At 42.7% G+C, this 25,438-nt stretch overlaps 1 protein-coding gene across 11 annotated transcripts in view; it reads right to left on the reverse strand.

Annotated features, from left to right (window-relative positions):
- RBFOX2 (RNA binding fox-1 homolog 2) overlaps positions 1 to 25,438 on the reverse strand; it is a 174,302-nt gene that overhangs the window by 13,073 nt on the left and 135,791 nt on the right. For 6 of the 11 annotated variants that reach the window (XM_055711374.1, XM_055711373.1, XM_055711380.1 and 3 more), the window contains 7 exons: positions 24,619 to 24,672; positions 15,241 to 15,333; positions 12,458 to 12,518; positions 10,021 to 10,074; positions 9,780 to 9,872; positions 8,530 to 8,662; positions 3,145 to 3,184 (listed from right to left, as the gene is read on the reverse strand). In XM_055711374.1, the coding sequence (XP_055567349.1) occupies positions 3,145 to 3,184; positions 8,530 to 8,662; positions 9,780 to 9,872; positions 10,021 to 10,074; positions 12,458 to 12,518; positions 15,241 to 15,333; positions 24,619 to 24,672 (528 nt within the window). Of the gene's footprint in view, positions 1 to 538; positions 582 to 3,144; positions 3,185 to 8,529; positions 8,663 to 9,779; positions 9,873 to 10,020; positions 10,075 to 12,457; positions 12,519 to 15,240; positions 15,334 to 24,618; positions 24,673 to 25,438 lie in introns of all 11 variants that reach the window. The other 5 variants (XM_055711378.1, XM_055711375.1, XM_055711381.1 and 2 more) reach the window with 3 other exon arrangements.

The raw sequence follows: 25,438 nt of genomic DNA on the forward strand, positions 1-25,438 counted from the left end.
AGAAATGTGTGACTCATGGTACCCGTTAAGATACATTTGAGCTTGTGCCAAGTTTAGGCAGGGAGCCCAATTTTAGGGTCTTTTATTTGTTGTATCTCAAATGTGTCTTGACCCCCAAATTGCCCTGTAACAGAAGTTAAAAAGCAGAAAGGGCCAGAACCACTTCCAGTATTTCTTTATTAGAAGGGTGGCATATGTGCACCAGGAATGAGCATGAATGAATTAAGAGAGGTGACAGGACAACGGTGTCCATTGCAGCAGGTGCTTCTACATGGTAATGGGACAAGCATGACCTGGTTAACCCTTCCATTGAATTTACTTTTTTTTTTTTTTAAAAAAAATGAAATGCCACTCGGTGTGAAATCTGGACACATGCCGCCCTGCTACAGCGGGGGCTTGGATCACACGTGAGTCTGCACTGCCCTAAAAAAGCCTCTGTTCCCATCTCTAATGTGGTGCTGGAATGGTTAGTATAATTCAGTTTTTTCCACTGCAATCCACAATCTGATCGGTTGGCAGGTCACACTGGCACTCCTACCTGAGGTATTTTAGCGCTAATGATTGGTTCCTGTAAGACTATTCTATAACAGAACACAGGAAGAGCAGTTCAAAAAAACACAGCTGTGGAAAGAAACAATCATACAAACAGCCCGCGGCGGGGCTCACCAGCCTTTTCTTTCCAGTGGATGCAAGCACGCTTTTCACAGGCAGAAGCAGTCTTCGCACAGGTGGGTTTGTTTGGGTTTCCCCCCCGCCGCCCAGATTGACCCCATTGTAGAAGAAAGATAACCTTTCTTATGATCCGAAATGAAGCCCTCTGCATCCTGGGGCACGTTGTTTCATGAATTCAGGTGTCTTGTCAGAGCGGGATGCATCCAACAAGAGATGGAATGCCTTCTTCACAGAAGAAATGGCTAGCAGGATGGTTGCCCCAGGAAAGAAAACAGGAGTGAGGAAGAGGAGGAGGAGGAAAATGAGAAATTGGTGCATAACATGTATGCAGAAAAAGCAGCCCAAATCTGGGACACTTCCCCTTCATCTTGCCTACCACTAACCACTCCCTGCCAGCTCCTTTCCATCCTTCCTTGACACAACCCTGTGGACTCAATTTAACTTCCCCACTCCAGTCCTAACTGAAATACTCTCTGCCATCCCTTCCGCAGCCTGGGCAAGCCTTTCGCAGTAAAGGGACAGAACTACTGCAGTGAAAAGCATGACTAATCCGTGAGGCACAGGGCACTGTAGTCATTCCACCTGTGCCAAGGAAATTGTTTGAAAGGGTAATTTCATGTTTGGATTACGGTAACTCTTTCCTGAGCTCCATCAGAGGGCTCTGGGCAGCAATAACATAGGAAAAAGCACCACTATCTACCTTGGTGAAGTCCTCTCTTCTATCGTCCTGCTTTCTGACAGTGAGACTAGAACCACCTGTTAACAGCAAAGTCACCAGAAATCTAAGAGTTCTAACCTGACTTGGGAGCTTGGTTTTATGTTACATGATGTTACTGCACTGCAGCACCAAGCGGCTACGGGGATTCGTCATTACTAAAGTTTCTGTCCTTAAAACATGTTTAAATAAGCCTTTTCTCTCCACTTGCAATGGAAGCTCTGAAGGAGCTTTCTCAGAAGAAACAGGGAGTGACCCTGGCCAGTCTTCCCTTTCAATGTGACAGCCTCTTACATGCCATACTCTGAGGGAAAAGGTACTAAGCATTGCTCATTTACTTGCTTGCTGTTGCAAAGTCAGTGGTCTGTAAAGCTGGTGTTTTAGGACATGGGAAAACCCAGAACCCTCTGTAGTCCTTGACACAGTTTTACAAAGGAACACTTGACGAGGCAGATCAATTTTTAAAGGATTGCGCATGCAATAGTGTATGTAAGAACGAAGAAACACACAGAATATCTCTGTGCTCAGAGAGCACATCTTGCAACTGCGTTGGGAAAAGCACCTTTACAAGACTTGACCCTCCATACAAGACAACAAAATCCAAAAACTAATTCCACCCATTATCTTGAGTCTAAGCCCAGGGTCCTCTTCATAAACGTCAGGAGTAGCACCTTCAGAGGAGCGGGGTTGTGAAAACCATGCCAACAACTGTGCCACTACCCAACACAAAACCTCCCCAGCTCTAAAGAGCTATTACCTACAGTACCACAAAAAGGAACTCTGCTAGAGCTAGCCAGGCCACAGGCTGCAATGGCAGGAGTGGACCTGAACATTTTGGCTCTGAAAGACATATTCCTACCATAGCTGCTCTGCAACAGCTCTCTGTTGGAGAGGTAACTGCTTTTCTCACTGGCCAGTCAGAATTCCTCCATCCACAACCCACCTACATATACACAGACGTCCTGGTGATTTTCAATACAGACTGGCTGCGTAGGACAAGGACAATGACAGGACAGAGTTTCCCATGGTATCAGAGCTAATTCCCAGACTGAAGAAGGCTGCTGACTCTTCTAACCGAGTACCTCCACATATTTGTACTTTACAATTCCCTGAAGAGGCGAGAGAATCTAGCCTATTTAGGCACCATTTCTACCAGCAAAATGAGATGTCAGTTCTCACTCTAGCATCTCAGTCTCCATTTTTAGTCAGTCCCAGTATCTTTCCCAAAGGGATAATCTCCACATCCCAGTAGCACACGAACATTTTTAAACATACAGCTTGCTCAGTTTAGTGTGGGCTGCACAAATTAAACCTGAAAGGGCCCCAAGAGGGGAGAGAAAGGGGAGGGCGGAAGGGGAGAAGGAAAGGGAAGGTCTGAGGCTAAACCAGTCCTGTTATTTTTATATCCAAATTATGCAAACGAGAGAAGTGTTGAGAGAAATTTGAATTCGCTAATTATCTCTCAGGTTGATTAGTACCAGTGTGCATATGGGGACAGGACACCCAGTAAACTGACCCTGGCAATGATCAGGAAACCCAAAGGCTTAGGTCTTGCACCCAGGGGCAAGCGCAGTGACAGAGAAGCATGCTTGCATTCCTAAATATATAAATATATATATCCACAAGGAAGAAGAAAATTAAAGTAAATGATATTTTAAAAACCAAACCAAACAAACAAACCAAAGGAAAAAAAAAAAAAAAAAAAAGGCTGGCTTGTCAGGGGTTGGGGACGAGAAGGCTCCGGTGTGTGTACTTACATAGAGGTCAGCACCGTAAAATCCGTCCTGGTAAACCACACTGCAGAAAATCCACACAAAAACAAAAAAAAACAAAAAACAAAAAACAAAAGAACAGAAAACACATTCCGGTTATTGAGGACGGCAGCATGCACATGCGTTTTACACAGGCAGGTGATGTATGAATCCACAACCTGGGCTTTTGGCAGGAGCAAATCAGCAAGAGAACGTGTGTGCGCACGCACGCTAGACGGCTCCAAGTCATCTTCCATGGCATGCAAAGGGGGAAGGGGTAGGCAGAGGGGGAGACAGTATACAAAGGAGAGAGGGAGGGGAACCACCATCTTGTACAATAAAAATAGACTCAAAAAGTTCTGATGTCCTGAAGAAGAGAAACAAGGGTTTAGAAACCTCCATTCTCCTGGAATGATTTTAGTTACCCCCTAAACACATGGAAACATTGGCTTCATAAAGTGGGCTTGTGAAATCGAGGAGCCCCTCTCAGAAGGCATCTCACAGGGGCTGGTGTCACCTATGTCAGAAGTAGGTTTCAGAGGGTTGTGTATGATTACGTATTTAGAGCTTCACAGGGCTGCATGACTTTGTTTCTGACATCCATACATCACCTGCTTTTACCCTGCACATTAGACATGCGATAAGATTTGGCTGATCACACAAGCATGCAAAGTAGTATTATTCAGCATCTTAAAGAACCGATGCAACACCTCAGGAAAACAAGTCAATCAATTCTGATCAAAGTAAACACAGAGAAATGTAATTAAAAAGAAAAAACCAAAAATACCCACAATGCATTGCTTTCACAAGCAGAGATAATGAGCTAAAAAGGTTAGGTGACTGGTCCAAGGTCCGAGAATTGAAAGGTGCAGTGGGAGTCCCTGGTAGTAACGACCTATTTTGTAGCAGAGAGGAGCGACTGGAAGGGTTTCCATGAGATGGTGCTTTTTCTGCTTTCAGCCATAGTTTTCTTTCTCTCAGAACTTCAAGCAGGGAAACTGTTAAACCAGAGCCTGGGGTTCCCAAAAAGTTACTCTTACCAGAGCATGTGCTAGCGTAAAGACTACGCAGCTCACTTCGGGGACGGGGTCAGGGAAGGATGAGGAAGGAAGAGAGGGGATGCCCCCCACCCATTTGAGTTCAGTGTGTGCTTCATACTGAGGAATTTCCTCCTGCTTAATCCTCTGAATAGCTCCACACAAACTCACTCAAGGCTTTGCAAAGCATTAGCCCCACTACCTGAGATGTTCATGGATCTGATGTGCATGACTTACCAGCAGCATTAACGAAAAAGAAAGTATGGAACACTAGCTTTTATTTTGATTATCATTTTTTACTCATCAAATGGAATGTGACATGCTGCCAAGAGCCTGCTACCCTCAGACACCCACCTATTGTAAGGCACACACACACAAAAAAAGCCCAGCAGATCTTGCCAAAATTCTGCATGCTATTACTAAAAAATAAAATAAAATTAAAAAAAAAAATCTGTTGCAGTGTTAGCTACTGCTTGAATAATTTAGTCTTGCTGTCTTCCCCAGGAAAAGTACACTCCATTCCCAATGGACAAAGTTACTACAGTCTCCAAGAGCGCTGGGAGCAGATACGAAGATAGAGACCCTTGTTAGAGGGGAGCCACTTCAGCAGGGAGAAGCAGGCCATAAGATCCTATTTGTTGAAGCTAAATTTTTACAACCACATAACAAAGAATTTGGCTCCTGGGGCAGTGACTTACATTGCTGGGTTCTCTATCTAGGACCAGGAGTGTTTTAGCAGTGATACTCCACCTGCTCCTGCAGGAAAGGCAAACGCATGACAGAGGAAGTGACCGTTGGTTTATGAACAGATTAGCAGTTTTAACAGTTATTCTGAACACAATCAGCTGGATGAATATAAACCACATTGGATCAGGCCACTATTGCTCTAATTTAGAATCCTGTCAGCAAGAGACGCTAGCATCAGTTCTCCAGAGAAAATTGCAAGGAACACTGGTAACAGGCAAGATTAAGACTTCCTGGGTCAAACAAACCAAGTACACGTTCATCCTCCACTTCTTTAGTTAAGGCTGACAGACTGCCAGGGCTGAAATTTAGCAAGGTTTATTTATATACTAGAATATCTGTATTTGTGACTCCCTTACGCTAGCAAAAACTGAGAGAATTCCTTCATTTGAGAACCAGAGAGATCACTCTGGTTACATAGACAGACCAGAAGCATTAAGTAGCCCAGCAGCTCACCAAGTCTCGGTGGCATCTGCAAAAAGCCCACTAGCCAAGCTAAAACACACCCATGAAAAAAAGAAATACGCTGGTTTTGTAAAGCAGCCATTGTATCATTTAGGAATACCAACAATTGATTGTGTTGTAAAAGGAACCAAAAAACCACTCCAAACCTCCCTACTGCCTTACCTAATCTCACTTTTACCTACTTCTGGCTTTGAGTCAGTGAATCTCCTATATATTTACCCTCCCAGGACTAAATTATTCTTTACTATACAAGCCTACTCTTTTATATAAGTACTTAAGGCATTGACTTGTTCATGATCCTAACTTATAGTTTGAGAAATAAAATGGATCAAGTTTATTTGGTTTTCAGAGTTTTACAGTAGGCACTTTTTTTTTCCACACTGGCTTAACTCTTACAGCTTTTGCTATGAGTTGTTATTTGTCAGCATTCTTGTTTAGAAAGCATGGTTGCTACAAACCAGGGCAATGTTCCAGTACAGGTTTTACTCATGCTACATATCAGAGGTTATAATGTCTCCTTACTTTCACTGAATGCTGCCTTGGTTATAAACTGAAGGTTGCATTTGTATCCTGAGGTCAGGCTCAGGTAACCATAACATCCTCTCCAGTGGTCTGAGCACTTGCTTTCTAAGGTATGAATAGCCTTGCCTGGATAAATGTCCATGCCCTTATGTAAGTATGTACATTCCATGTACACGTTAGTAAATCTTAGTATGAGCTCTTGAAATGAATGTTAAAGCTATTGAGAACAATATGATTTCTTGCAACTTCCTCTGGGGTACCTAGCACTAGACACTGTCAAAACTTACTCTAACCTGAATGTCCCTCAGGTCTGATCCAGTATGGCAATTTCAACAAGCTTTTCTTAATCTACATTCGGTATTTTTTAAATTCTGCTAAGCTCTCAAATACAGTGATACCATTAAGTTTTGTAACTTAAAGTTTAAACACCACTGAGGTTTGTGAAAACCAATTCCTTCTACCAGGTTTGAGTTAGCCTGCAGCTTACTTTACTGTCATCTTCTAGACTCACTAGGTCTTGACCACTCATGTTTTGCTGACTGATGTTATGATGTCATCTTTACACTGGCCAGGAAGAAAGCAACTGATGCAGCATAAGGCGTCAGGAATGAGTGCCTGCCCCCGACTCCAATGAGGTCAAGAGTGCCCACATGGAGTGGTGGTTTTCCTACAGGTTACCACAACATGGAACTGAACAGCACATTTTGTATTATTCCATGAGGAATGAAATTCCCTCTACAGAATTATCTTGTAGAGATTCAGACTACGATGACAATAAACGCATTATTAACTACATCCTAGTGCTTGGGACTAGGGATGGTTCTGGGCTGTTTGTGAACCTGCTTTGTTTACTGCTGCCCTGCAAAGGTTTCCTGGATTTCGCTGCCCATGAAGACATGAAATCAGTCAGCAGGGTCAGACAAACTCAACATAATGTAAGTAAACAGAGTCATGAGACAGTATTTGGAAGGGATAATCACTGGAGCCTAGCCCATATTCCAAATGGAAATGAATCTTTTATACAGGACTCAAGGCTGAGTTCATATCAAATACAAGCCTAGAGTCTCTCCCACTGCGCCACTTGTGACAGCCTCTTGCTAGGAATGCTCCAGCTGTTACTCCCAGGGATGAAGAGCACTTCCCCCCTCCCCAGTGCAAGTATTTCATATTCTGCTAAACAGCAGCAGTTAACCTAGCTTTGCTTCTCTATTTCACTGTAAAGCACTCCCTAATAAAACCAGTCTGGGTCATTTTTAGAGCAACAGACAGGCAAGTTGCAGGTCACAGGCTATGGTTACAGGATACAGAATACAAACTAGGAGCAGTGGCAAAAAGAGGTGGATCTGAAAACCCAGAAGAAACACCCTGTTCAGAAGGCCAACATGTTCAGACAAGAGGTTTCATTTAAAGTCTTTCAGTGAATTAAATGTAAACATTCCCAGATTTGCTGGAGAGCAAAGCTAGACAGATACACGACCACTGCAGCTTGCTTCCTTGAGCTCTACTTTAAATATCAGACTGGACTCTAAAAAGAAAGGGCCACAGTAGCTTTCACCACTTAATCTGCTACAGAAGGTACTGCAAGCTTATCCAGCCTGTATCAGGCCAGCTCCTCGCACTGATGTGTGTGGCTTCCACCTCCCTTTTTAATAAAAGATTTAATTTTCTTCCCTTTTGGGGCTAGTCCAAAGGAAAAAAGGGTCAGTCCACGTAGAAGGATTCATTTCTACTCCTATTCTTTCTGAGAACATTGCCTGGAAAATATGGCAAGTAAAATTCCAGAGACAGGGAATATGAGTAAAACATCCTCAAAATCAGAAACAAAACAAAAAAGAGCTTGGAAGCAATTTGTTGATTTATCTGTTGTTCCATCACATGTAAACAAACAAAACCCCAAAACAAAATTCATATACAAACCCAGTTCCCTGTACTTTAAAACAGAAGAATATTCTTTTGTAACAGCATCTATTCCACTGCATTACTAGTGGAAAGTCAGAGGGCAAAGAACACTAAGGCCACGCATTCACCACTGCTTCATAGAACAGTTAGAAGAACACTGCACTTTCGTTCTCCCTGTACCCCAAACACTCCCAGCTTTAAATTAATGGACTTGATTAATCTTTGTTTTAAACCTTTTTAAACCGTCTCCAACAAAGAAAGCAAATCCATTGTGGGTAACTGGCTCTTCTGTGTCCTACTGCCAGATGGTGAGGCATGAAGGTAATCGATAATATTCCTCATTCCTGGATATGAAAACACAAACGGAGTGCAAAGAGCAGAACCTTATCAGAAATTTTAGACCTTCTCTCTTTGTGTCCTTCTCAGCAGCACTATAACATATTGGGTCAATGGAAGACGAATACCACGTGGACAAATTGAGAAACTGTGAGAAGGAATCCATCAACACTTTAAGCTGTTGCAAGTACTGAAAATTGTTTCAGTCAAGAACTTAAAATGGAAAAATTTAGATTTGCCCCCACTGGATGCCATCGTGTGCAGAATGCTCTGGCACTAGCAATATCCTGACTCTCACCATCCAGACAATTTTAGTTATTTTTTGGTTAACCGATTAGCTATTTGACACGTTTGTGCACAGCACTTTGCTCTCATGACCAGTGCTTACCCTGGGTAGGCAGGGATGGCTGTGGGAGGTACTGCCCGGACTGCCCCATACACTGTCCTTCCTCGGCCCCTCAGATGGGCTCCCCGAAATGCGGCTGCTGTAGTGGCTGCAGTTGGATAGGGGAAGCCTGGAACTGTAAAGACAGACAAGGTGGAGGGTGAAAAGGATCCAAGCTCCTGCCCAGAGAACAACGATCTGCTTCAAACAGAGTGACACAATAGCTCCACAGCAGTGGGACATTTTGCACCAATCCCGCAGAGGGGCATGCTTATAACCCAGCAAGCATCTGATAACATACTTCCTGCTACACCATGGCCTTTGGGGAAGAGGGGTAGCAGAGAGGTTTGGCATGCAAGAGGTTAATGCTTTGGCATGCCTCATCCACCACAAACAGGGTACAAATCCCCCCGCCGCCTTTTGACACCGCCATGCAGTCTGGTTAGAGTCTGAGAAGCGCAAAGAGTTACTATCAATATAGCAGGCGGCTCTTCCAAAACTGCAGAGGCTCTTTAAAATAATTTGTCAAGAGGCCCTTAAAGTCAACCAACTTACATCAGTCTCTTCCCTCCTTTCCCCTCCCACTCTTTGCCACCCAATCCTCTGTATGTTCATTTTAAAGCCTGAAAGACAAGATAGCCCATATAACAGCAGCAGAAATTTTCCATAAAGTGCCAGTTTACTGAGCGCCCACCTTCATTTAACAAGCGTGACCAGTAACTGGCTCCACGTATAGTGGGGCCTGCTTTATTACACTTAACACTGGAGTAAACTGGCTCGTGACGGAATGATGTAAAACCTCAGAGGCATCTGCAAACACGTAATAAACAGATACCGAGAGGAAAGGAGTCCCAGGGCGCAAACCCAACCCAACGTGCGTCCAGGTGCATGCCACTACGGGCCCTGCAGACTCGCGGTTTAGCAGCTTGTATAATATGTACTTTAGGGATTTGTCTGGTTTCTTTGATTTCAGAAAGGGGAGGGGGGCAAGGGAAATGGCCTGTTCCTCACATACACCCTCCCCTTGTTCTGCAGCCTCCTCATTGCTCAGAAACACCCATTCACCAGGACAGAAACACACTGCAGATGAACAAGTTACAGCAGCTGCACATATACTTTGGCTCAAGGTAAACTCATTCCCAGCAAGACCCATCCTTTCAAGTATATATTATACAGACTGAAGAGAAGAAGGGTAACAGGTCATCGTTAACTCAAGCACAGTAACAATACAGGGGCCAACGGGGGCTACTTACTGATTAAAGGAATGTAAGTGTTAATACCCCCCCTTCCTGACAGGGGCACTGCGGCGTCATTGCCCAGCGAGACATCTGCTTGAAAGCTGGACGCTAATTTAATTTCAAAAAGAATAAAACAAAACAAAAACAAAAAAACACAAAAAACGTAAAAAGGTTATAAAGAAACAGCAGATTGAGAACATAAACAAACACCACTGCAGTTAAACGGCAGAAGTGGAAGTGTCTACTTAAGCTCTACCTGCATATAACTCAGGGCCGTACACCGCTCCAACCACAGGACTCAACTTCCAACCTGAAACAACAAAGACTGCAGTGAATGCCAAAATCTACACCAAGAGAAGGAGCGGGCAGCATGGGTAGGGGGAACAGTCTCCTGCATGTGCCCCTGCTTCACATGCACAGCTCTCTCCAATTTCTGCTTCGCCTCAATCCCCCTTGGTGTAGATGGAGGCCAACTGCCTTTTTCTAATGTCAGGTTCTAGGTGCAGGTCACTGTATTGGAGGGAACAGCAAAACATCAGCTGATCTGCAGCAGGGCAGAGGCCCCCTGCGGGAATGCCAACTACCTTATATGCATACTCGCCACCAGCACCCTGCGACCCTGTGTTCCCTGCATGAACCTTGCTGCCAGCTCCTCTGCTTTCACTGGGAATGCTGCAGATCCAAAGCCTCTCAAAGCCACCAGCCCAGACTGTCATCCCAGGACTGGGATGTGAATTTATAGCCTTAAATTCTCAAAACACTCTTCTGTCTTACTTGCTAGAGATTTGCTAAAAAGCAACAGTATCTGAATTTCCTCATTAACTAAATTACATGACTATGATACAAAAAAGCAATTCAGTCTATTCAGCTCACATTTTCTCCTCTCTGTTATTTTAGTATTTCCTGTCTTCTTTATGCTGCTTTTCAGGTGAAAGCCTTCCCAGATAATTGATTTTAATACCATCTGGATAACTGGCAAGAACTGCAAATCATCAACATAAAACCCACAAGAGAAAAGCACTCAAAATCATCACTGGGGTATGAGGAGGAACACATTTCCAGTCAGATCTTCAAAACCTATCATGGCCCCCCATCCCGCCCTTTCTATCCAGGAAGACAAAGGGTGTAAAGCTAACATCATGATCTGGGCTGGCTTCCACAAAGCATTCCTTTCAGGAAAGATCTCAGCTGTTCATTTAACAATCACACAGGTATTTTTATTAAAATAAATCCATACCCTTCTTCTGTCTTGGAGTCCTGATGCACTTACTGCACATTAACACCTCTAACCAGCCTAGAAACCGTATGAACAACTTTGTGAACTGCACCCATCACCACCACCCCTTCATCTGGTGGCAGAGTATCAACGGGAGATGTAATGCACACTCCCTCTGCAAGACTGGGCACGCTGCTGCTGGCTGCCCACTTGATGGCAAAATACTCAAGTGAGCGGTGGCAACGAGAAGACTGGGATCAACGCTCAAATTTGCTAAGTGTCACACAACGACTCGTCGGTATGCCTTAAGACTGACCTAATATTAAATACCTTTCTGTAACTTTAAAGCTGGCTTTAAATTGCTGGCTGTGAAAGCAAAATATTCCTGCCTGTTAGCAGGGTTTCACAAGTAAGCCAAGTTTTGTTACCAGTCACATGCACATTTTATACCTTTGTTTTCAGGACAATGTAATATGGCTGTGCTGCCTTTTGCTACAAATCTCCCGGTTCCTTTCAGACACTCAAGACTCAGAATCCCAGCCTTTCTGTCTGGCCCTGTTTTCCCAGTTCTGTAACCACAGTAAGATTTATTCACCAAGAGCCATGCAACAAGTCAGTAGCAGAGCTACAAATATAATCCGTATCTTCTGACTTCCAAGTCTTACATTTGTAATCAAAATGGATTCTCACTCTAGCAACTACCTATACACAGCTTCTGCCTTGATGAACCTGTTTGGGAACATTTTTAAACCAAAAAGAACTTTTCTGCCTGCTTCAGGACCAAGACTCAGATTCAAAATCTCTGTCAAAGCAGCATTCAGTTCTGTTGGGAGAAGAACGACTTTTTATGCTGTATATGCCTATGCAATAAAGTCACTGCACAGGCAGAACCACAAAGGTATCTCCACAAAACAGGGTTCTTCATTACCCAGACAACTTGGTCTTTTCTCTATTCAGGTTCACTGGAAAATGACTGAACACAGGCACAGCCTGTAACAAAAAGCAAGCAAAAAGGCAGTGCAGTACCTGTTACCCCAGCTGCTTGGGGGCAGCTGTACTTTTACAGTTAAAAGCCTAAACAAAAATATAACTAATCATGTATCTTAAGTTATGCCTCTGCATTCATATTTAGGTATCTATGTGGTGGCAATAAGACTCCGGAGGACTGCACGTCCCACTGTACAGCATCAACTTCCAGTAGTGGCAGGCAACCCATCAGTCCTTGGCTTCTTTACCTAGCTTGGCTACGTTAGGCATGTCACTACTACTCTGTCCCCACTTCTCCATCTGTAAAATGGTATTCCTTAATAAACGCTTAAGGGTTATACTGAAGAATAATGCTATATATTAGGATTTGTGGTGGTTTGTTGGTTTCTTTTAGGGTTATTTTTCCAGTCCTGCAGAGAGGTCATGACTTTTCCCTTTTGTCTTTCTTCAAACCTTTCAGCTTATCATTAGTACAAACAGTCTCTCTTACCATTTGCGTATGGTGTGACCATCTTCTTATTGGTCATCACTCGTGCAGTGGCGTTGTTAACCTAAAAGTAAGAAAGGGGATGGGGAGGAGAGGGAAGGAAGCACTGCATGTTAGGGAAAACTGTGGAAAACTCTTCAATACCACACACACACTATACTTCTCTAAGCAAAATAAATTAAACAACTAAATTTACAAGAATGCAATCTTTAAATTACTTTTAACAGTTGCCATTTAATAGTAAAAGTTACAGCTAAACGTGGCACTTTAAAATTATGCATTAAACAAAAGGCCAACGAGAGTAAAGTGCAGCTTCTCCGCTGCCCTGCCACCCCTTGGTGCATGCTTATTTTCAGCTCATTGATCGAAAGGGCATAACTTTGGCAGTTTGGTCCAGGTTCTGTTTGAAAGGCAGCGATAACTTCTGCAGCCCAGGGCAGGGGAACTGGACCAGGTGAAGCACAAGCTGACTTGTTTTTCAAGCTCACCATTGGGACTAGGGCCCAGCAGGTGGCTGGCAGGAATACTTTTTAGACAGAAAAAAGTAGCCTGGAGACCATCAGCTTTATATTTGAACTCCCAAGGCTTGAGGAGATACCTGGAACGCCACCAAGTGTTTGGACAGTCTGCGTTCACAGATTTCCTCCCACCATTTAAAAATCTCTTCCCAGATTGTTTCCTTGTCACAAATCTCATGGAGCAAAAATAAGAAATACATAGCAGTAGAGCTGGGTCTTTTTGTTTTTGTTTTATTGTGCCCTCCACCCTCTTTACAGAGCTCTGCATAGTTACAAGCAGTTTGATTGCTCAAGCAAGTGGAGTGTTACCACAGAGATGGTGCCGATAAAGAAAAGATGGACCAGTTTGGAAGCCAAGTTACTGCAGCCCCGTGTCAGACAGCCTCAAAGTTCTTGCAAGGAGGGTGAAGTCCTGATACAACATCAATAATTTATCATAACCCATGCCAAATGGGAATCGAGGCCAGGGTGAAGAAGAAGAAGAAGAAAAAAAAAAAGAAGGTATAAAAATAAAAGCTGCCTTGGGCCCCTAAGACTTACGGATGGTGAGCATAAGCAGAGTGGGGAGTCTGAAGCTACATTTTACTCTCAGACCCAAAACAATAGAAACATTACACATTTAAAAAGAAAGAATGGGAAACAACAATGATGAGACTGAGAGCATGCAGTTAAACACACACAGATAAAAGAAAGAAAAGAAAAAAAACCACAATTGAGTCAGAGGGTGGGGAGGGGAGTAGGGAGGAGATAGGGTCTCACAGACAATCATTAAGATGGAGCGAGTGCCTGAAATCAGCTGCTACAGCAAAGTGCAACACAAGCACTTAAAGGAAAAATTGCCAGAACCGATCAGGAACCACCAGTCAGCAAAGAGACCAACAGCTGCACTTAACCGAATAAAGAAATAAACCGGGAAGGGGGGGAGAGAGAAAGAAAAATAGAGAAAACAAACAGTAACAGCTACAAACAGGTCTCAGAAAGAGAGAGCAGCAGAAAGGGGCAGGAGAGAGAAAAGAGGAAATGGGTGCATTAATAAAAACCAGCCAAACTGGAGTTCAGTAACTCTGAGTAAGATGTGCAAGGGGAAATCACCATGAAGTCAGTAATCAAACAGCTCAGACTGCTACAAAACGATATGTACATCCAAAGTCCAGGCGGCATTACTCAACAGCATTGAAAATAAAAGGGGGAGAAGGGGGAAGGAGGTGGGTGGGGACAACAAGTCAAATCACATTTCGTAGTGTTAATGTGAGATGGCAGATGGATTTTTTCTTTCTTAATTTTTTTTTTGTAATTTTAAGAAAAATTAAAAAAAAAAAGCTTCTTCTCTAGTGCTTTTATTTCACTTACCGCCAACTCGTACCATCGCCAGCATTGTGTATAGTTACCATGGAAAGAGTGAGTCAAGTGAAGGGCCCTAAACGCTAAACCATTGAAAAGGGAAATAAAAAAAACAAAACAAAAAAAAGGCAAAATATGCAGACATCTTACTCAAAAACGGCGGCTTTTTTTTGTTTTAGTATTTGTACTTTTTTTTTTTTTTTAATTTAAAGAAAGAGGGAGAGAGGGAGGACGCCAGTTAGCCTTCAACACAGTGGAACACCAAACTGGTCAGCACCAGGCATGCCCAATACATGGCCATGTTGGCCAACCAACATGAACCCTTCACTCCCCTGTAGTGAGAGCTAGAAACTTTAAGGATTAGCTTTCACCAAGCCCACTCCTGACCGCGGGCAGGTCAAGAAACCAGCAGCATGCAGAGCACAACCCACTCGGGGCTTCTGCCCCATGCCTCCCCTCCCCTCCCACTATGGGCACCATCTCACACTTGCATGGAGGAGAACTGGCCTTGGAGGAAAGAGAGGATACTGGCTGGCCCCCTGCTTCCTTGTTGGGACACAGAGTTAGATAGAAGTCGGACAGTACTCTTTCAGTTAGTTTTGTTCAGGCCTGGTAACAGGAAATTGGAGCCTCGCAAACTGAAGCAAAGGAAAAATCAAGACAGCAGAAGGGCAAAAATTTGGAGTGGGTGGGAAAAAAACTTAATAAAAGAAGAAAGAAAAGAAAAAATACCCAAAACAACAATAAAAATATTCCATAAGGGGTGTAAACTTTTATACATTTCAGTGCAGGGAGGTGAAGGACACAGACACAAACACACACGCACACACAAGACTGGGATCCAAATGTGAAATAAGTGAGGCAAGACACAAAAAGAAATCAAAAGAATAAATATAAAGAAGAAATTGAATTACTGAAGACATGCACCTCGATTTTACGGCCCTCTACCACGGTGCCGTGTAATTTCTCCCTGGCCCTGTCTGCATCAGCACTATTCTCGAAAGTTACGAACCCGAATCCCTGCATGCAGCGGGAGAAGGGGGGAAAACATGCACATCGTTATATATTGAAATACTGATCTCTAGGTAAATAGAGAAAAAATATCACAGTATGAAATCGACATCAGCACAACTCAGCAATAACCTCCTAGAGTCACATTGTTGGTTCATGCATGTTTCATAAACGAAAGAAATTAAATTTGATAAAATAAAGGAACTGTAATCATAAGAATAACAAGAGTAATCAAAAAAAAAAAAGAAAACATAAAAGCAATTGAGGCCAGACCAAAAAAGAAGTACAAAGTTACTCGAGACAATTCTTTTTTGTTGTTTTGTTTGTTTGTTTAAAAACACCAAACCCTGCTCCGACATCAGCAAGTTCATCAAGCCCAAGCGGGGCTTCTCTCCCCTCTGTTAATTAACAGACATGCTTTGCAGGACCCCCCGCCCGCCCCCAACACAGTACAGGACATGGACACTGAGCAGCACTTCGTTTTCTTGAGAAACTGCTACAAGAGCGAGCAGGGATCTGAGTTCACGCCTGGCACCAGGAATTCTGCGAAGCTTTGGGCAAATCAAACACTGAACCTTGCTTTTCCCACCTGTAAAATGGAGACAATAATAATTACCTACCTTAGAAAACTGTTGAGAGGAAGGGCTGTTTGTAAAGCATCCCTTGTAAGCTCTTCGGGGCACAGCTCATGTTTACTCCTATGCCTGTAACTTCCCTAATAACACGCATGGGGCCCTGAAAGCAAGCAGGGCTTCTAGGTGGCACCATCAAATAAATATCACTTAATGTTAAGATTCACAGTATCACCTATTGTAGTTTCAAAATTTTCCTGTCCTCAAGTACTGTGTTGGACTAGTGTCAATCTAAACACCTACACACAGATCCATCAGTAAAGGCAGGTTCTGCCTGACACTGCCGACCCACTGCTACCTCCCTCCCACCCTGCCACCCACCTTACTTGGCTTTGTTCTGAGATGGCAACCTCTGCGCTGTGGATAGCACCAGATCTCTGCCTAGTTAGATCACAAAGTCTGAGAAAAATTGACATGCCTTGCTTGGAACAACCCTAGAGGCTCGAGTACTACTAAAATGTCCCTTTAGTTAGATGAATTTAGGTTTACCACATCCATCAAGGCACACGCAACACACCTGTCCTATACGCTTATGCTGCTGCCAAGTCATGCAGTCGCTTAACAGGGCAGGGTAAGAGATCATGCTTCCTTCCACAGAGGTAAGTGCACTGACATTAAAACAGAGCCAATGTGACTAAGTGAATTAGGATTTTAACCAGTAAGAAATGGTATCTTACTACAGACAACTGTGATGAGAGATCTTCATGCCATTACAGAAAGTGGGGCCAAAGGAAAAAAAAAAAAGCGCCAAGGAAAACACCCAACTTTGTTGCATTCTGCTTTTAGGGTATCTTAAGAACAAAAGTAACTGGCTCCTGTATACAGCAAATACCAGTTTAATGTACAGACAGTAATCTCTGCTGGCTGATACCCTCAGAGGCAGGAAGAACAAAGCTTGCATTTGATGCAATAGAAACTCCTGATTTTAACTGGAGAGCGAGGCAATGCGAGTGATCTACAGCTATGCCTCACTGGGGAAACCGCATGCTGGACTCACAGCCCCCTTCCGTACAGCTTGGGGTTAAGATATAGGAACTGAACACCCACCCACCCTCCCACCCCCCCCCAAAAAAAAAAATAATAGCATCTTGATTTCCAAGCACTGTTAGCAACAAGCCAAGCAAGCCATCATTCTTCACGTGCTTTTTAAAGGTCTATACAATACTGATCTTAACAAGCCCAAGCCATTCGCACATGCTGGCCTTTATCATCCACAGCTAAGTTGCCAGCACAAAACTGTTACACATTTGTAAAATGCAGGTTGGTTGTTTTTTATCTTTCCCTCCCCTGAACAGCAATAATAAAAGAACTTAGCCAAAGTACTGCAATGTTGAAATCAACGAGAGTGCTCCTTTGGGCTCCAACTTAATAATCTAAAGCTTCAGATAATTTCATTTCTCCAGCTATAAATAAAAACCTATATAAATAACAAACTGATGCCTTTTTCAGAACAGCATAAAAGTTTTCTGTTTAAATGAATTAAAGTTGGAGCTACAAGAGATAGGGGCTAATAAAACAGCCCAACCGCATATAATTCATATATGTTGCAGGGAACTAAGGGGGTGGGGGTGCTGGGAGTGTAATAGCAAAGCTGATTATAACGGGATAGGGTATCATGTCTGCTTCAAAGAAGCCCTACAGAGAAAAGCAAGACTGAGAAATAGAGCAACACCTTTCCCTCTGGTTCTATATCATGGGGAAAAAGCATCTTTAAAAGGTTGGGGGAAGAGAGGAGGTAACGACTGCAAGAGGAGTCTATTTCCCTCTTCTTACATGAAAATTTCTGTTTGTTCTAGACAAGTCTGTGGAGACCGAACAAAATTTATGTCTTCAGTGATGATGTGAACTGAAAGCTGGATAGCAGAGGGAAGGCAGTTTTTTTAGACATTAATCTGTACAGGCTAGAACCAAACAAAGACTATTTTAATTCACATTTGTTTGCAATTAGTGCAGTCTGTATGGGATTTTAAAAACCACATTGTCATTAAATATCTTTAAACTGAATAGCAATTTTCAATATTTTTAACAAATTAACTCAAGGTAGGGTACAATCCACATGCAGACTATATAAGAATAATTAACAATGTGAATTAAAGCAGAATTAATCTGATTCTGAACAACATAATTAACCACAATTTTTGTTTTATTGACAGATCAGTCCTTAGCTTGTGCGACTCTCTTTGTTGAGAGCCATTTAATGTCAATGCTAAATTAACACTTCACATAGTTGACTATGGCAGAGCCAGTATTTGTGCCCCCTTGGTTTGTCATCTTAATGCATCTCTTGGACATTTGAATTTTCATCAGGAAAAACAGATGAGACAAGCTTGACATTTTTGTTATTTAAGTTTAAAAACTAGCAATGATATATATACATATTTTTGATGTGGGAGAGAAAAAAGCACATACATGTATTTTTAATTCCTTCTCAGAGATGACCTGTAAAGAATAGGGATTAATTTGTACCTAAATACACATACACCAAACAATTCTCAGTTTTCCCTCCCAAGGTCGCCTTGCACTTGGGTGGGGGGTGGGGGGGGCACGGAGAAAGAAAGAAAGAAAAAGAGGTGGCAGAGGTCCAATATTTACTAGCTTAGCTTTACAGCAGGTACTGGTTTGCTCCATAGTAGTAGGTATGGAGGCAGAGGAAGGGAAGATACAATTCCTGGGTTAAAAAAAAAAAAAAAAAAAAAAAAAAAAAAGACTTAAGGTTTCTAAAATTTTATTTAAACAAAGAGCTTAGGTTTAATAATGCCATTACGATAACAAGGCTGAAATTCTCAACAACTCCTCTCCACCAGCAACTGCCAGGAACTTCTTCCAAGCAGAAAATAAGTTTAAGCCTCAGAGTACCCAGTGAACGCTAAATAACCCCAGCAAACATTTTTAGGACTGGCGAGTAATTTGCAGTACCAGACCAACCCCTTTTTATCCAAAGGTTTATTCAAAGGGCCTGAAGAGACCGAGTAACTGCCACCCTTTTAGTCTGGCCTCAGACTCTGCAATAAATAACAAGCAACATGATGAGCAGTGAAAAAAATAATAAATGTATATATATAGTATTTGAATGTTTCCATCTCTGAAGAATGAGAAAGAAAATTTACCATGTAACCGTAAAGGGAGAAATCAAAAGCAGACGGTTCTCCTGGGTGTGGCCAGAACACAGAAATTAAACAAAAAACAACAACAACAAAAAAAAGTAAAATAAAAAAAAGGAAAATAAAATAAAACCAAAGGAAACTAAACAAAGCCCCTTGAAATCCATGCATTGTTAACCCTTCATTTGTCATGGAGTTTAGACCAGTCACCTCAGCAGCAGCATCTTTGCCTTATACCACTGGAGCACGCAGCCAGCTACTGGCCTTGCCATCATCAGCTGCTGTGCTTGTTTTTAACCAATTTTTTTTCTTTTTTTCTCCACCCCCCACCTTATTTCCATAATAAACAAACTTTTTGGAGCCTGAAAAAATGGCCAAGGAGACAGCAGTTTAGGCTACATGTTTCCAAGGCATTTGGACAGAGTAGGAGGGTTCAGCTATAATCCACCTGAGATGAGCAGGACTGAATGCACTGACAGAAACGCAGCATGAAATTCAGAAACACATTATTCAAATCACACACACAAACACACACTTTAAACTGGTGAAGGAATCTACATAAACCAAGCTGCCACCATTTCAGCAGCTCTTCCAGCTCCTCCCTGCCTCCATGCACACTTTGGGTGCACTGAGGCACATACGCATAAAGCACCCATCTGTGCTTTCTGGTGAATCGGATGCAGGAATTAAGCTGGCTAAAAACCCATACATGTATCTTCAAAAAACCCTGCAGGGCTATTTTCAAGCTGGATCATTTCCCCAGTCCGTCTCGTTGCATTGCTCCACTGCCAATCCCTCCCTGCAAAACTGAGGAGGGGGCAGAGGCCAGCAGGAACCGCAGGAGCCCGGCCACCACCGCTGTGCAGCGAGAGCTGGGGCTTCGGAGCAGCTCCAGCCAACTCGGGTCAGGGGCTTCACGGCCCCGCGTTGTCCTTGTTGTGTGTTCTTCCTCCTCCCCCACAATCGAACAGTCGTGGATCTTACTGCCTGGTCTGCGAGTTCCATAGTTAAACAGGCAGAAGACAAGCTCATGTCTCTCAAGCACTCCCTCTCCCTGCTGCGTCAGTTTTTCTGCTAATTTAGCACCCTGGATTCAGCTCCCTACACAGTGAAACGAGCGCTACTGGGAAGGCACTCCCACAGGAGCAGTAAATCAGCTTATACTATGAAGCCATCAACTTCAGTCTTAATTATTCAAGCTTAAATAAACCAGTTCAGTGTATGGACTAATTTAACTCATTAGTTCAGTATTGCAGAGTTCAAGGCATGAAACTGTACTTCACTGAGCTAGGATAAAAGAGACGCAGGTCACGTCTCCTTCATGCCACAGGCATAATGAAGGCATGCGGTAACCTGAGAAAGAGACAGTGGTCACTGGTACTTCATTTGTTATTAAGCCTCTTTGTGTTAATAACACTATTTGTATTTCTGGCTCAACTGATGGCATCTGAACAAAACCTATAAAAATCAAATTAAAGTGAAAATAAGACCTCTAATTTATTTTATGTAACAAGGGGTTGTACCCCCTTGACTGAGTGGAAACTAAGTCCAGAACAGGAGTGGCTCAGCTCAAAGCACCTAATCCATTCAAAGATGAAATAAACACACATGCAAACATACAGTCTTTTAGGCACAGTTATCAAAATCTAAATTCATATTCTTACCTTAACCTACAGTTAACTGCAAACATAAACCCCTAAGCATTTGCACACAGCTTTCTGCACAAATTTTTAGTTAGCACAGTTTTACTTAGAACTCTACTCACCGATAGATGTAGTTTCTTTGTGAAGACAAGATGTAAGCTAGTATACAACCGATCTTTTAATTAAATATGAAGTGCTTCTAGACACTTCTGTACTATACAAGAACTTGGAGATCTGGGTCTCCCAAGTGGAAGGCTGCGAGGGACATAAGCTTAACACTACCCTGAAATCACAAGCTTGCAATCTGCACTAATATGACCTCGTATCATTTAAAAATCTTTTTTTTTTTAAAAAAAGCTCCCTATTCAGCCAAGATTTTGCTGTGTGCTTACACACTCTTGGTCTCTGAATGTCACCGAGGGCACATCTTGGAATGCCATGTGGTACACAGCTGATGAGTGAAGAGCTTGGATTCCCTTCCCCTGCAGCTTCACAAATGCCACAGGGTACTTATTATGCAGGCAGAATGCATTAATTCTGCAAATATGTCCCCTTGTTCGGTTGAGCACAACGCCAAAATACACATCTAAAGGATGCCATCTCCACTAACAAAAGGAGCAGGAATCCTCTCTCTAGACTTCCTATGGAGGTGTTTATTCACAGTTCAATGAGGTGCATGGTAAACTGCAACCATGAGCAGAATGCTATTTAAAGGCACTCAGAGGCCAGAACTAGAAACATAATGGTAAACAGGATAAATGAAACAAACAGCTAGTTTCCTGGAAGCAAGCAAAAAAACCCCAAACACATCACAAGACAGCTGATGCCATTCTATTAAAGAACAAAAAAACAAAATTAAATTCAAGGGACATTTAAAGTCTGTATCTTGTTTCTTAGATGTAGCAAAGCAATATCAGTATGAAGTCTACCAGGGCCCACATAATCCTACTAAACAGATTGAATCTCAGAAGTCGAGTTAAGAAACAAGAATCCACATTGCTTTGAGAGAAAAATCGGCAAACCTAGTTATTAACTGCTTCCTACTCTGCTGTGAAAGTCAACAAACAACACTTAAGCGGTACGAGATGGCTGTGACACACACAGACTGCTCTCTCGTGGGTCACCAGACTTCCTAAATACACAGAGGTCCTGAAGATGCAGCCAGTTTGATACAGTACCCCTGCCCAGGCTGTCCAAGAAAACTGCCTGGTCATCTCAGGTGGATTCAAAAGGAAGAATGCAACCCACACACTTCCGCCAGTCCCTCCTACTGACCAGCACTGGAGCGATCCCAGTAGAGTTCTCCTGCCACAGCTCAGCAGGGACAAAGTGCTGCTCAACCCCATCATACACTGGGTGGGGGCAAACCCAGGGCAGTTTGGGATTTACCATTGTACCTTTTAAATATTTACAGAACATATATACAAAACTCTACAACCCTTAGGAACCCAGGGAAGGGAGCATAGAGAACACAGCACAAGGCAGGCAGCAGGAGCATCTGCTTTCGGATTCCCAAGAGAAGGAGGAGAAGAAAAGAGAGGTTTCATATCATTAGATTAGAATGGAAACCACAGGGCAGGAAAATGCATTCAGATTTTGTTTTTCCCTAAGGTGGAGAAGAACCCAAGAGTGCGTGAGTGGCCTCTAGAAAGATCCATTTCCTTTGCTTCACCATCAGATCACCAAACTGTTGTTTTTCCATCATTATGTGAATACCAGGTGCTTCGTGCAGCTACACCCCACTCAAACACTGGGGCCTCCCATTTTCATGCTAAGCAGGAATAATCTTGCATTTTTTTTTAGAACAGGAATTATTTTGAGTAGAGAAGGATGCAAAGATACCACAAAATTACTCTTCGGGTGTTTTCTCATTCTGTTCAGATTCTGCCCCATTCCTCTTTACAGGGTATCAGTTTTGCAACTGCTTTTTGCTGTAAGATGACAAAAAAGCAGTAGAAAACTGCATGGTCAAGGACCAGAAGAACATCTCTTCGGATCGCTTTTTTTCTTCATGTATTTATTAAAGATTCAGGATAAAATTCATCAAGGAACTCTTCAGCAATAATTTTTGTTTTAACTGAAAACCAGAAGCCTTAGGCTTTAACAACTGCACAAGAAGGTACATTTTTCATAGTCATAAATGAAGCCTTCACAGAAAGCCTCCAGTGTCAGTGTTGCCTAGAAGGGAAAGGGCACCTGTGGGTGTTTAATACAGGGCTGTATGGATGAGAGAGAGTTGTTCACATGTGGAGAGGACAACACTGCTCTGAAAAGCACAGGCAGTAGGGGATGAAGGATAGATGGAGCTCACCACTTTGCCAGGCCAGTTATTTTTGTTCTTTCTTTTGCAATTACATCCAAACAAGCAGGGATTTGATAGAGGCCAGAGGCTATTCCCAAAGCCAAACAGAAATGACTAAAATCAAGACCAGTTCACGGATAGCTCTGGCCTATAAATATCAGAAGAACAACACAGAGCAGAATAAATATTTACAAACTCAGCATAGCTGTTTTGGTAAAGTGTATAGATTTTTATCCACATAGGGAAGTAAAACTCTCTAAGTAAGCCATATAGACATTTACTTGTTCAGACTGTCCCATTACAAAAAAAGCAAAACAAAACCAAAGCCATGGTATTAAGCACAAACAAAGGTTGGCAAAAGGGCTAACACTCATTTCTTTTGCATACAGATCAACTGCTTTCTGGTTTCCAGCTAATACAGAGACTGAAGAATTAATTACAGAATGCATCTTGGGCAACACGGGTGGAAATTTGCAGAGGGCTCTGAACATGAACATACCCTGGCATACATGTTGAAGCAAAGAGGCCACCTTAAGACTGTGAACCTCAAATCCAAGCAAAAGGCATAGACTCTAAACCGAAACTGCTTAGCTGAATTGCAACTTCAAAATCTCTTGTGTGCATGCACACATGTGCACACACGTGTGTGGGGGGAGGAGGGAAATTTTGTTTTAATTGAAAATGGGAATCTTAGCATTGATTAAGTCAAGCAGAGTATAGACATGCACTGTGCAAGCTTCCCCCATAGAGCTTTGGCAATGCACCTCACTCCTGACCTGCAAAACTCCCTGCTATTCCAGTGCTGAACCTCCTGGGCAGAGAGAGAATCACATCAATTTGTCATTGTGGTGATATTGGTTATGTGATGAGAACCAATTGCCCATTAGGACAAAGATCACTGAGTCTCTCTGCAGCTGACCTGAGCAACATTTGAAATCTCTTCTTCAGAGAAATAAATTAATATTAACCCTCAACAAAGCCTCCCTCTTAATATATCTGTAAGATGAACATAGGTGTGTGAATGCAAATTCAGTGGGGAAATGTCCACATGGGGCAGGGCAAGTAGAATGACGATGCTAATCCTAAGCATCAAATAAACATGAAAGGCCAGTACCTCAGAAGTGCCAAGTAAGTCTGCAAAATAGAGTAAATTAAATCCTTTCACCTATGAGGTATCAGTTTTCCTACACCAGTTTTTAATGCAACGAAAATGTGGTTGGGGGGGGGGCTGGGTTAGGCTTTGTTCTTAGAGTCTCCTATCACACAAAGCTGTTTTACCGTTGTCTGCCTTCCCCACAGGTCACCCACTGCTAGTGCAATGGGAATGGGTTGGTAGGAAGGCTCAAGTGACTGACTCCCTGTTTGTTCAAAAGGCTGGGGAAACCTGATCCCACATTACAGATGGGAGCGTCTGGGAGCATTTGTACATGCTGCCCAGAAATGACCATGCTCAGAGTCTGGAGTCAGAGGGAACAGGAGACAGTCCCCAAAATAGCTTTTCCCTTCCTCCATCACACTAATTCCTGCTGATGTCTACAGAGTATATTCTCTAGGCAATGAACTGCCTTTTACTCTACAATCAAAACAAGAGAAGCGGGTACAGAAACAGGACTTACCTTCGAGCCACGCTCATTAAAGATTATCTCTACATCAAGGATTTTGCCGAATTGCTGTAGAGAAACAAGGGGGAGAAAAAAAAAAGATTTATTTTTGGCAGTCTGTTTTTTTCTACCTTTTGGGGGCTGGCTTAGTGCAAGAAGGAAGATGAGAAGGTTTCCATTTCTAGCATACAGGCAAAGGCATAAAATCCCACTGACGTGACCCAGTTCTCTCAGGCTAGGACGTATGGATCCTCTTGGTCACAGACCACAGGTTTTCTCGCACAAGTCTAAAGGAAGAAAAACAATCTCTAGAAGAGTTTTAGGGATTTGAGGCAGCTCTTCTTTTCTTCCTTTTAATCTAAACAATTCTTTCTTCCCTCATTCTACTGTTTCACTTAAGACATGGTTATAAGATTTAATTTCAGACATCCACATTTCCCAAATCTAATTCAGCATTTCATCTTCCTCCTGACGTGGCTATTGCGAGACGAACTTAACAGTCATGTGGTTTCTCTGGACGGGACAGTCACATAAGACCCCCAACCTCAGGGATTCCAGACTCTAGATCTCCTTTCTTCCCTTTACATTCCAAAACTCCAAGCCTTTGAAAGAATTGACAGCAGATTCAGAAACCATGAAAAAGGCCAACTCCCAGCAGTTTGTTTTTCAAAAAAGATAGTTCAACCTGCGACATACAGCTGGCTGTTGATAACCTATGCAAGTTTATTACATATAATGCAATTATGAGCTCTGCCTCAGTCTGGAGACCCTAAGGAGAGAAGGGCCCTACTACTCTGCACTGTTTCAACAACTGGTTCCAAAGAGCTCCCTACTC

This window comes from Falco cherrug, chromosome 5 (assembly GCF_023634085.1).
Source record: "Falco cherrug isolate bFalChe1 chromosome 5, bFalChe1.pri, whole genome shotgun sequence".
NCBI classification, from domain to species: domain Eukaryota; kingdom Metazoa; phylum Chordata; class Aves; order Falconiformes; family Falconidae; genus Falco; species Falco cherrug.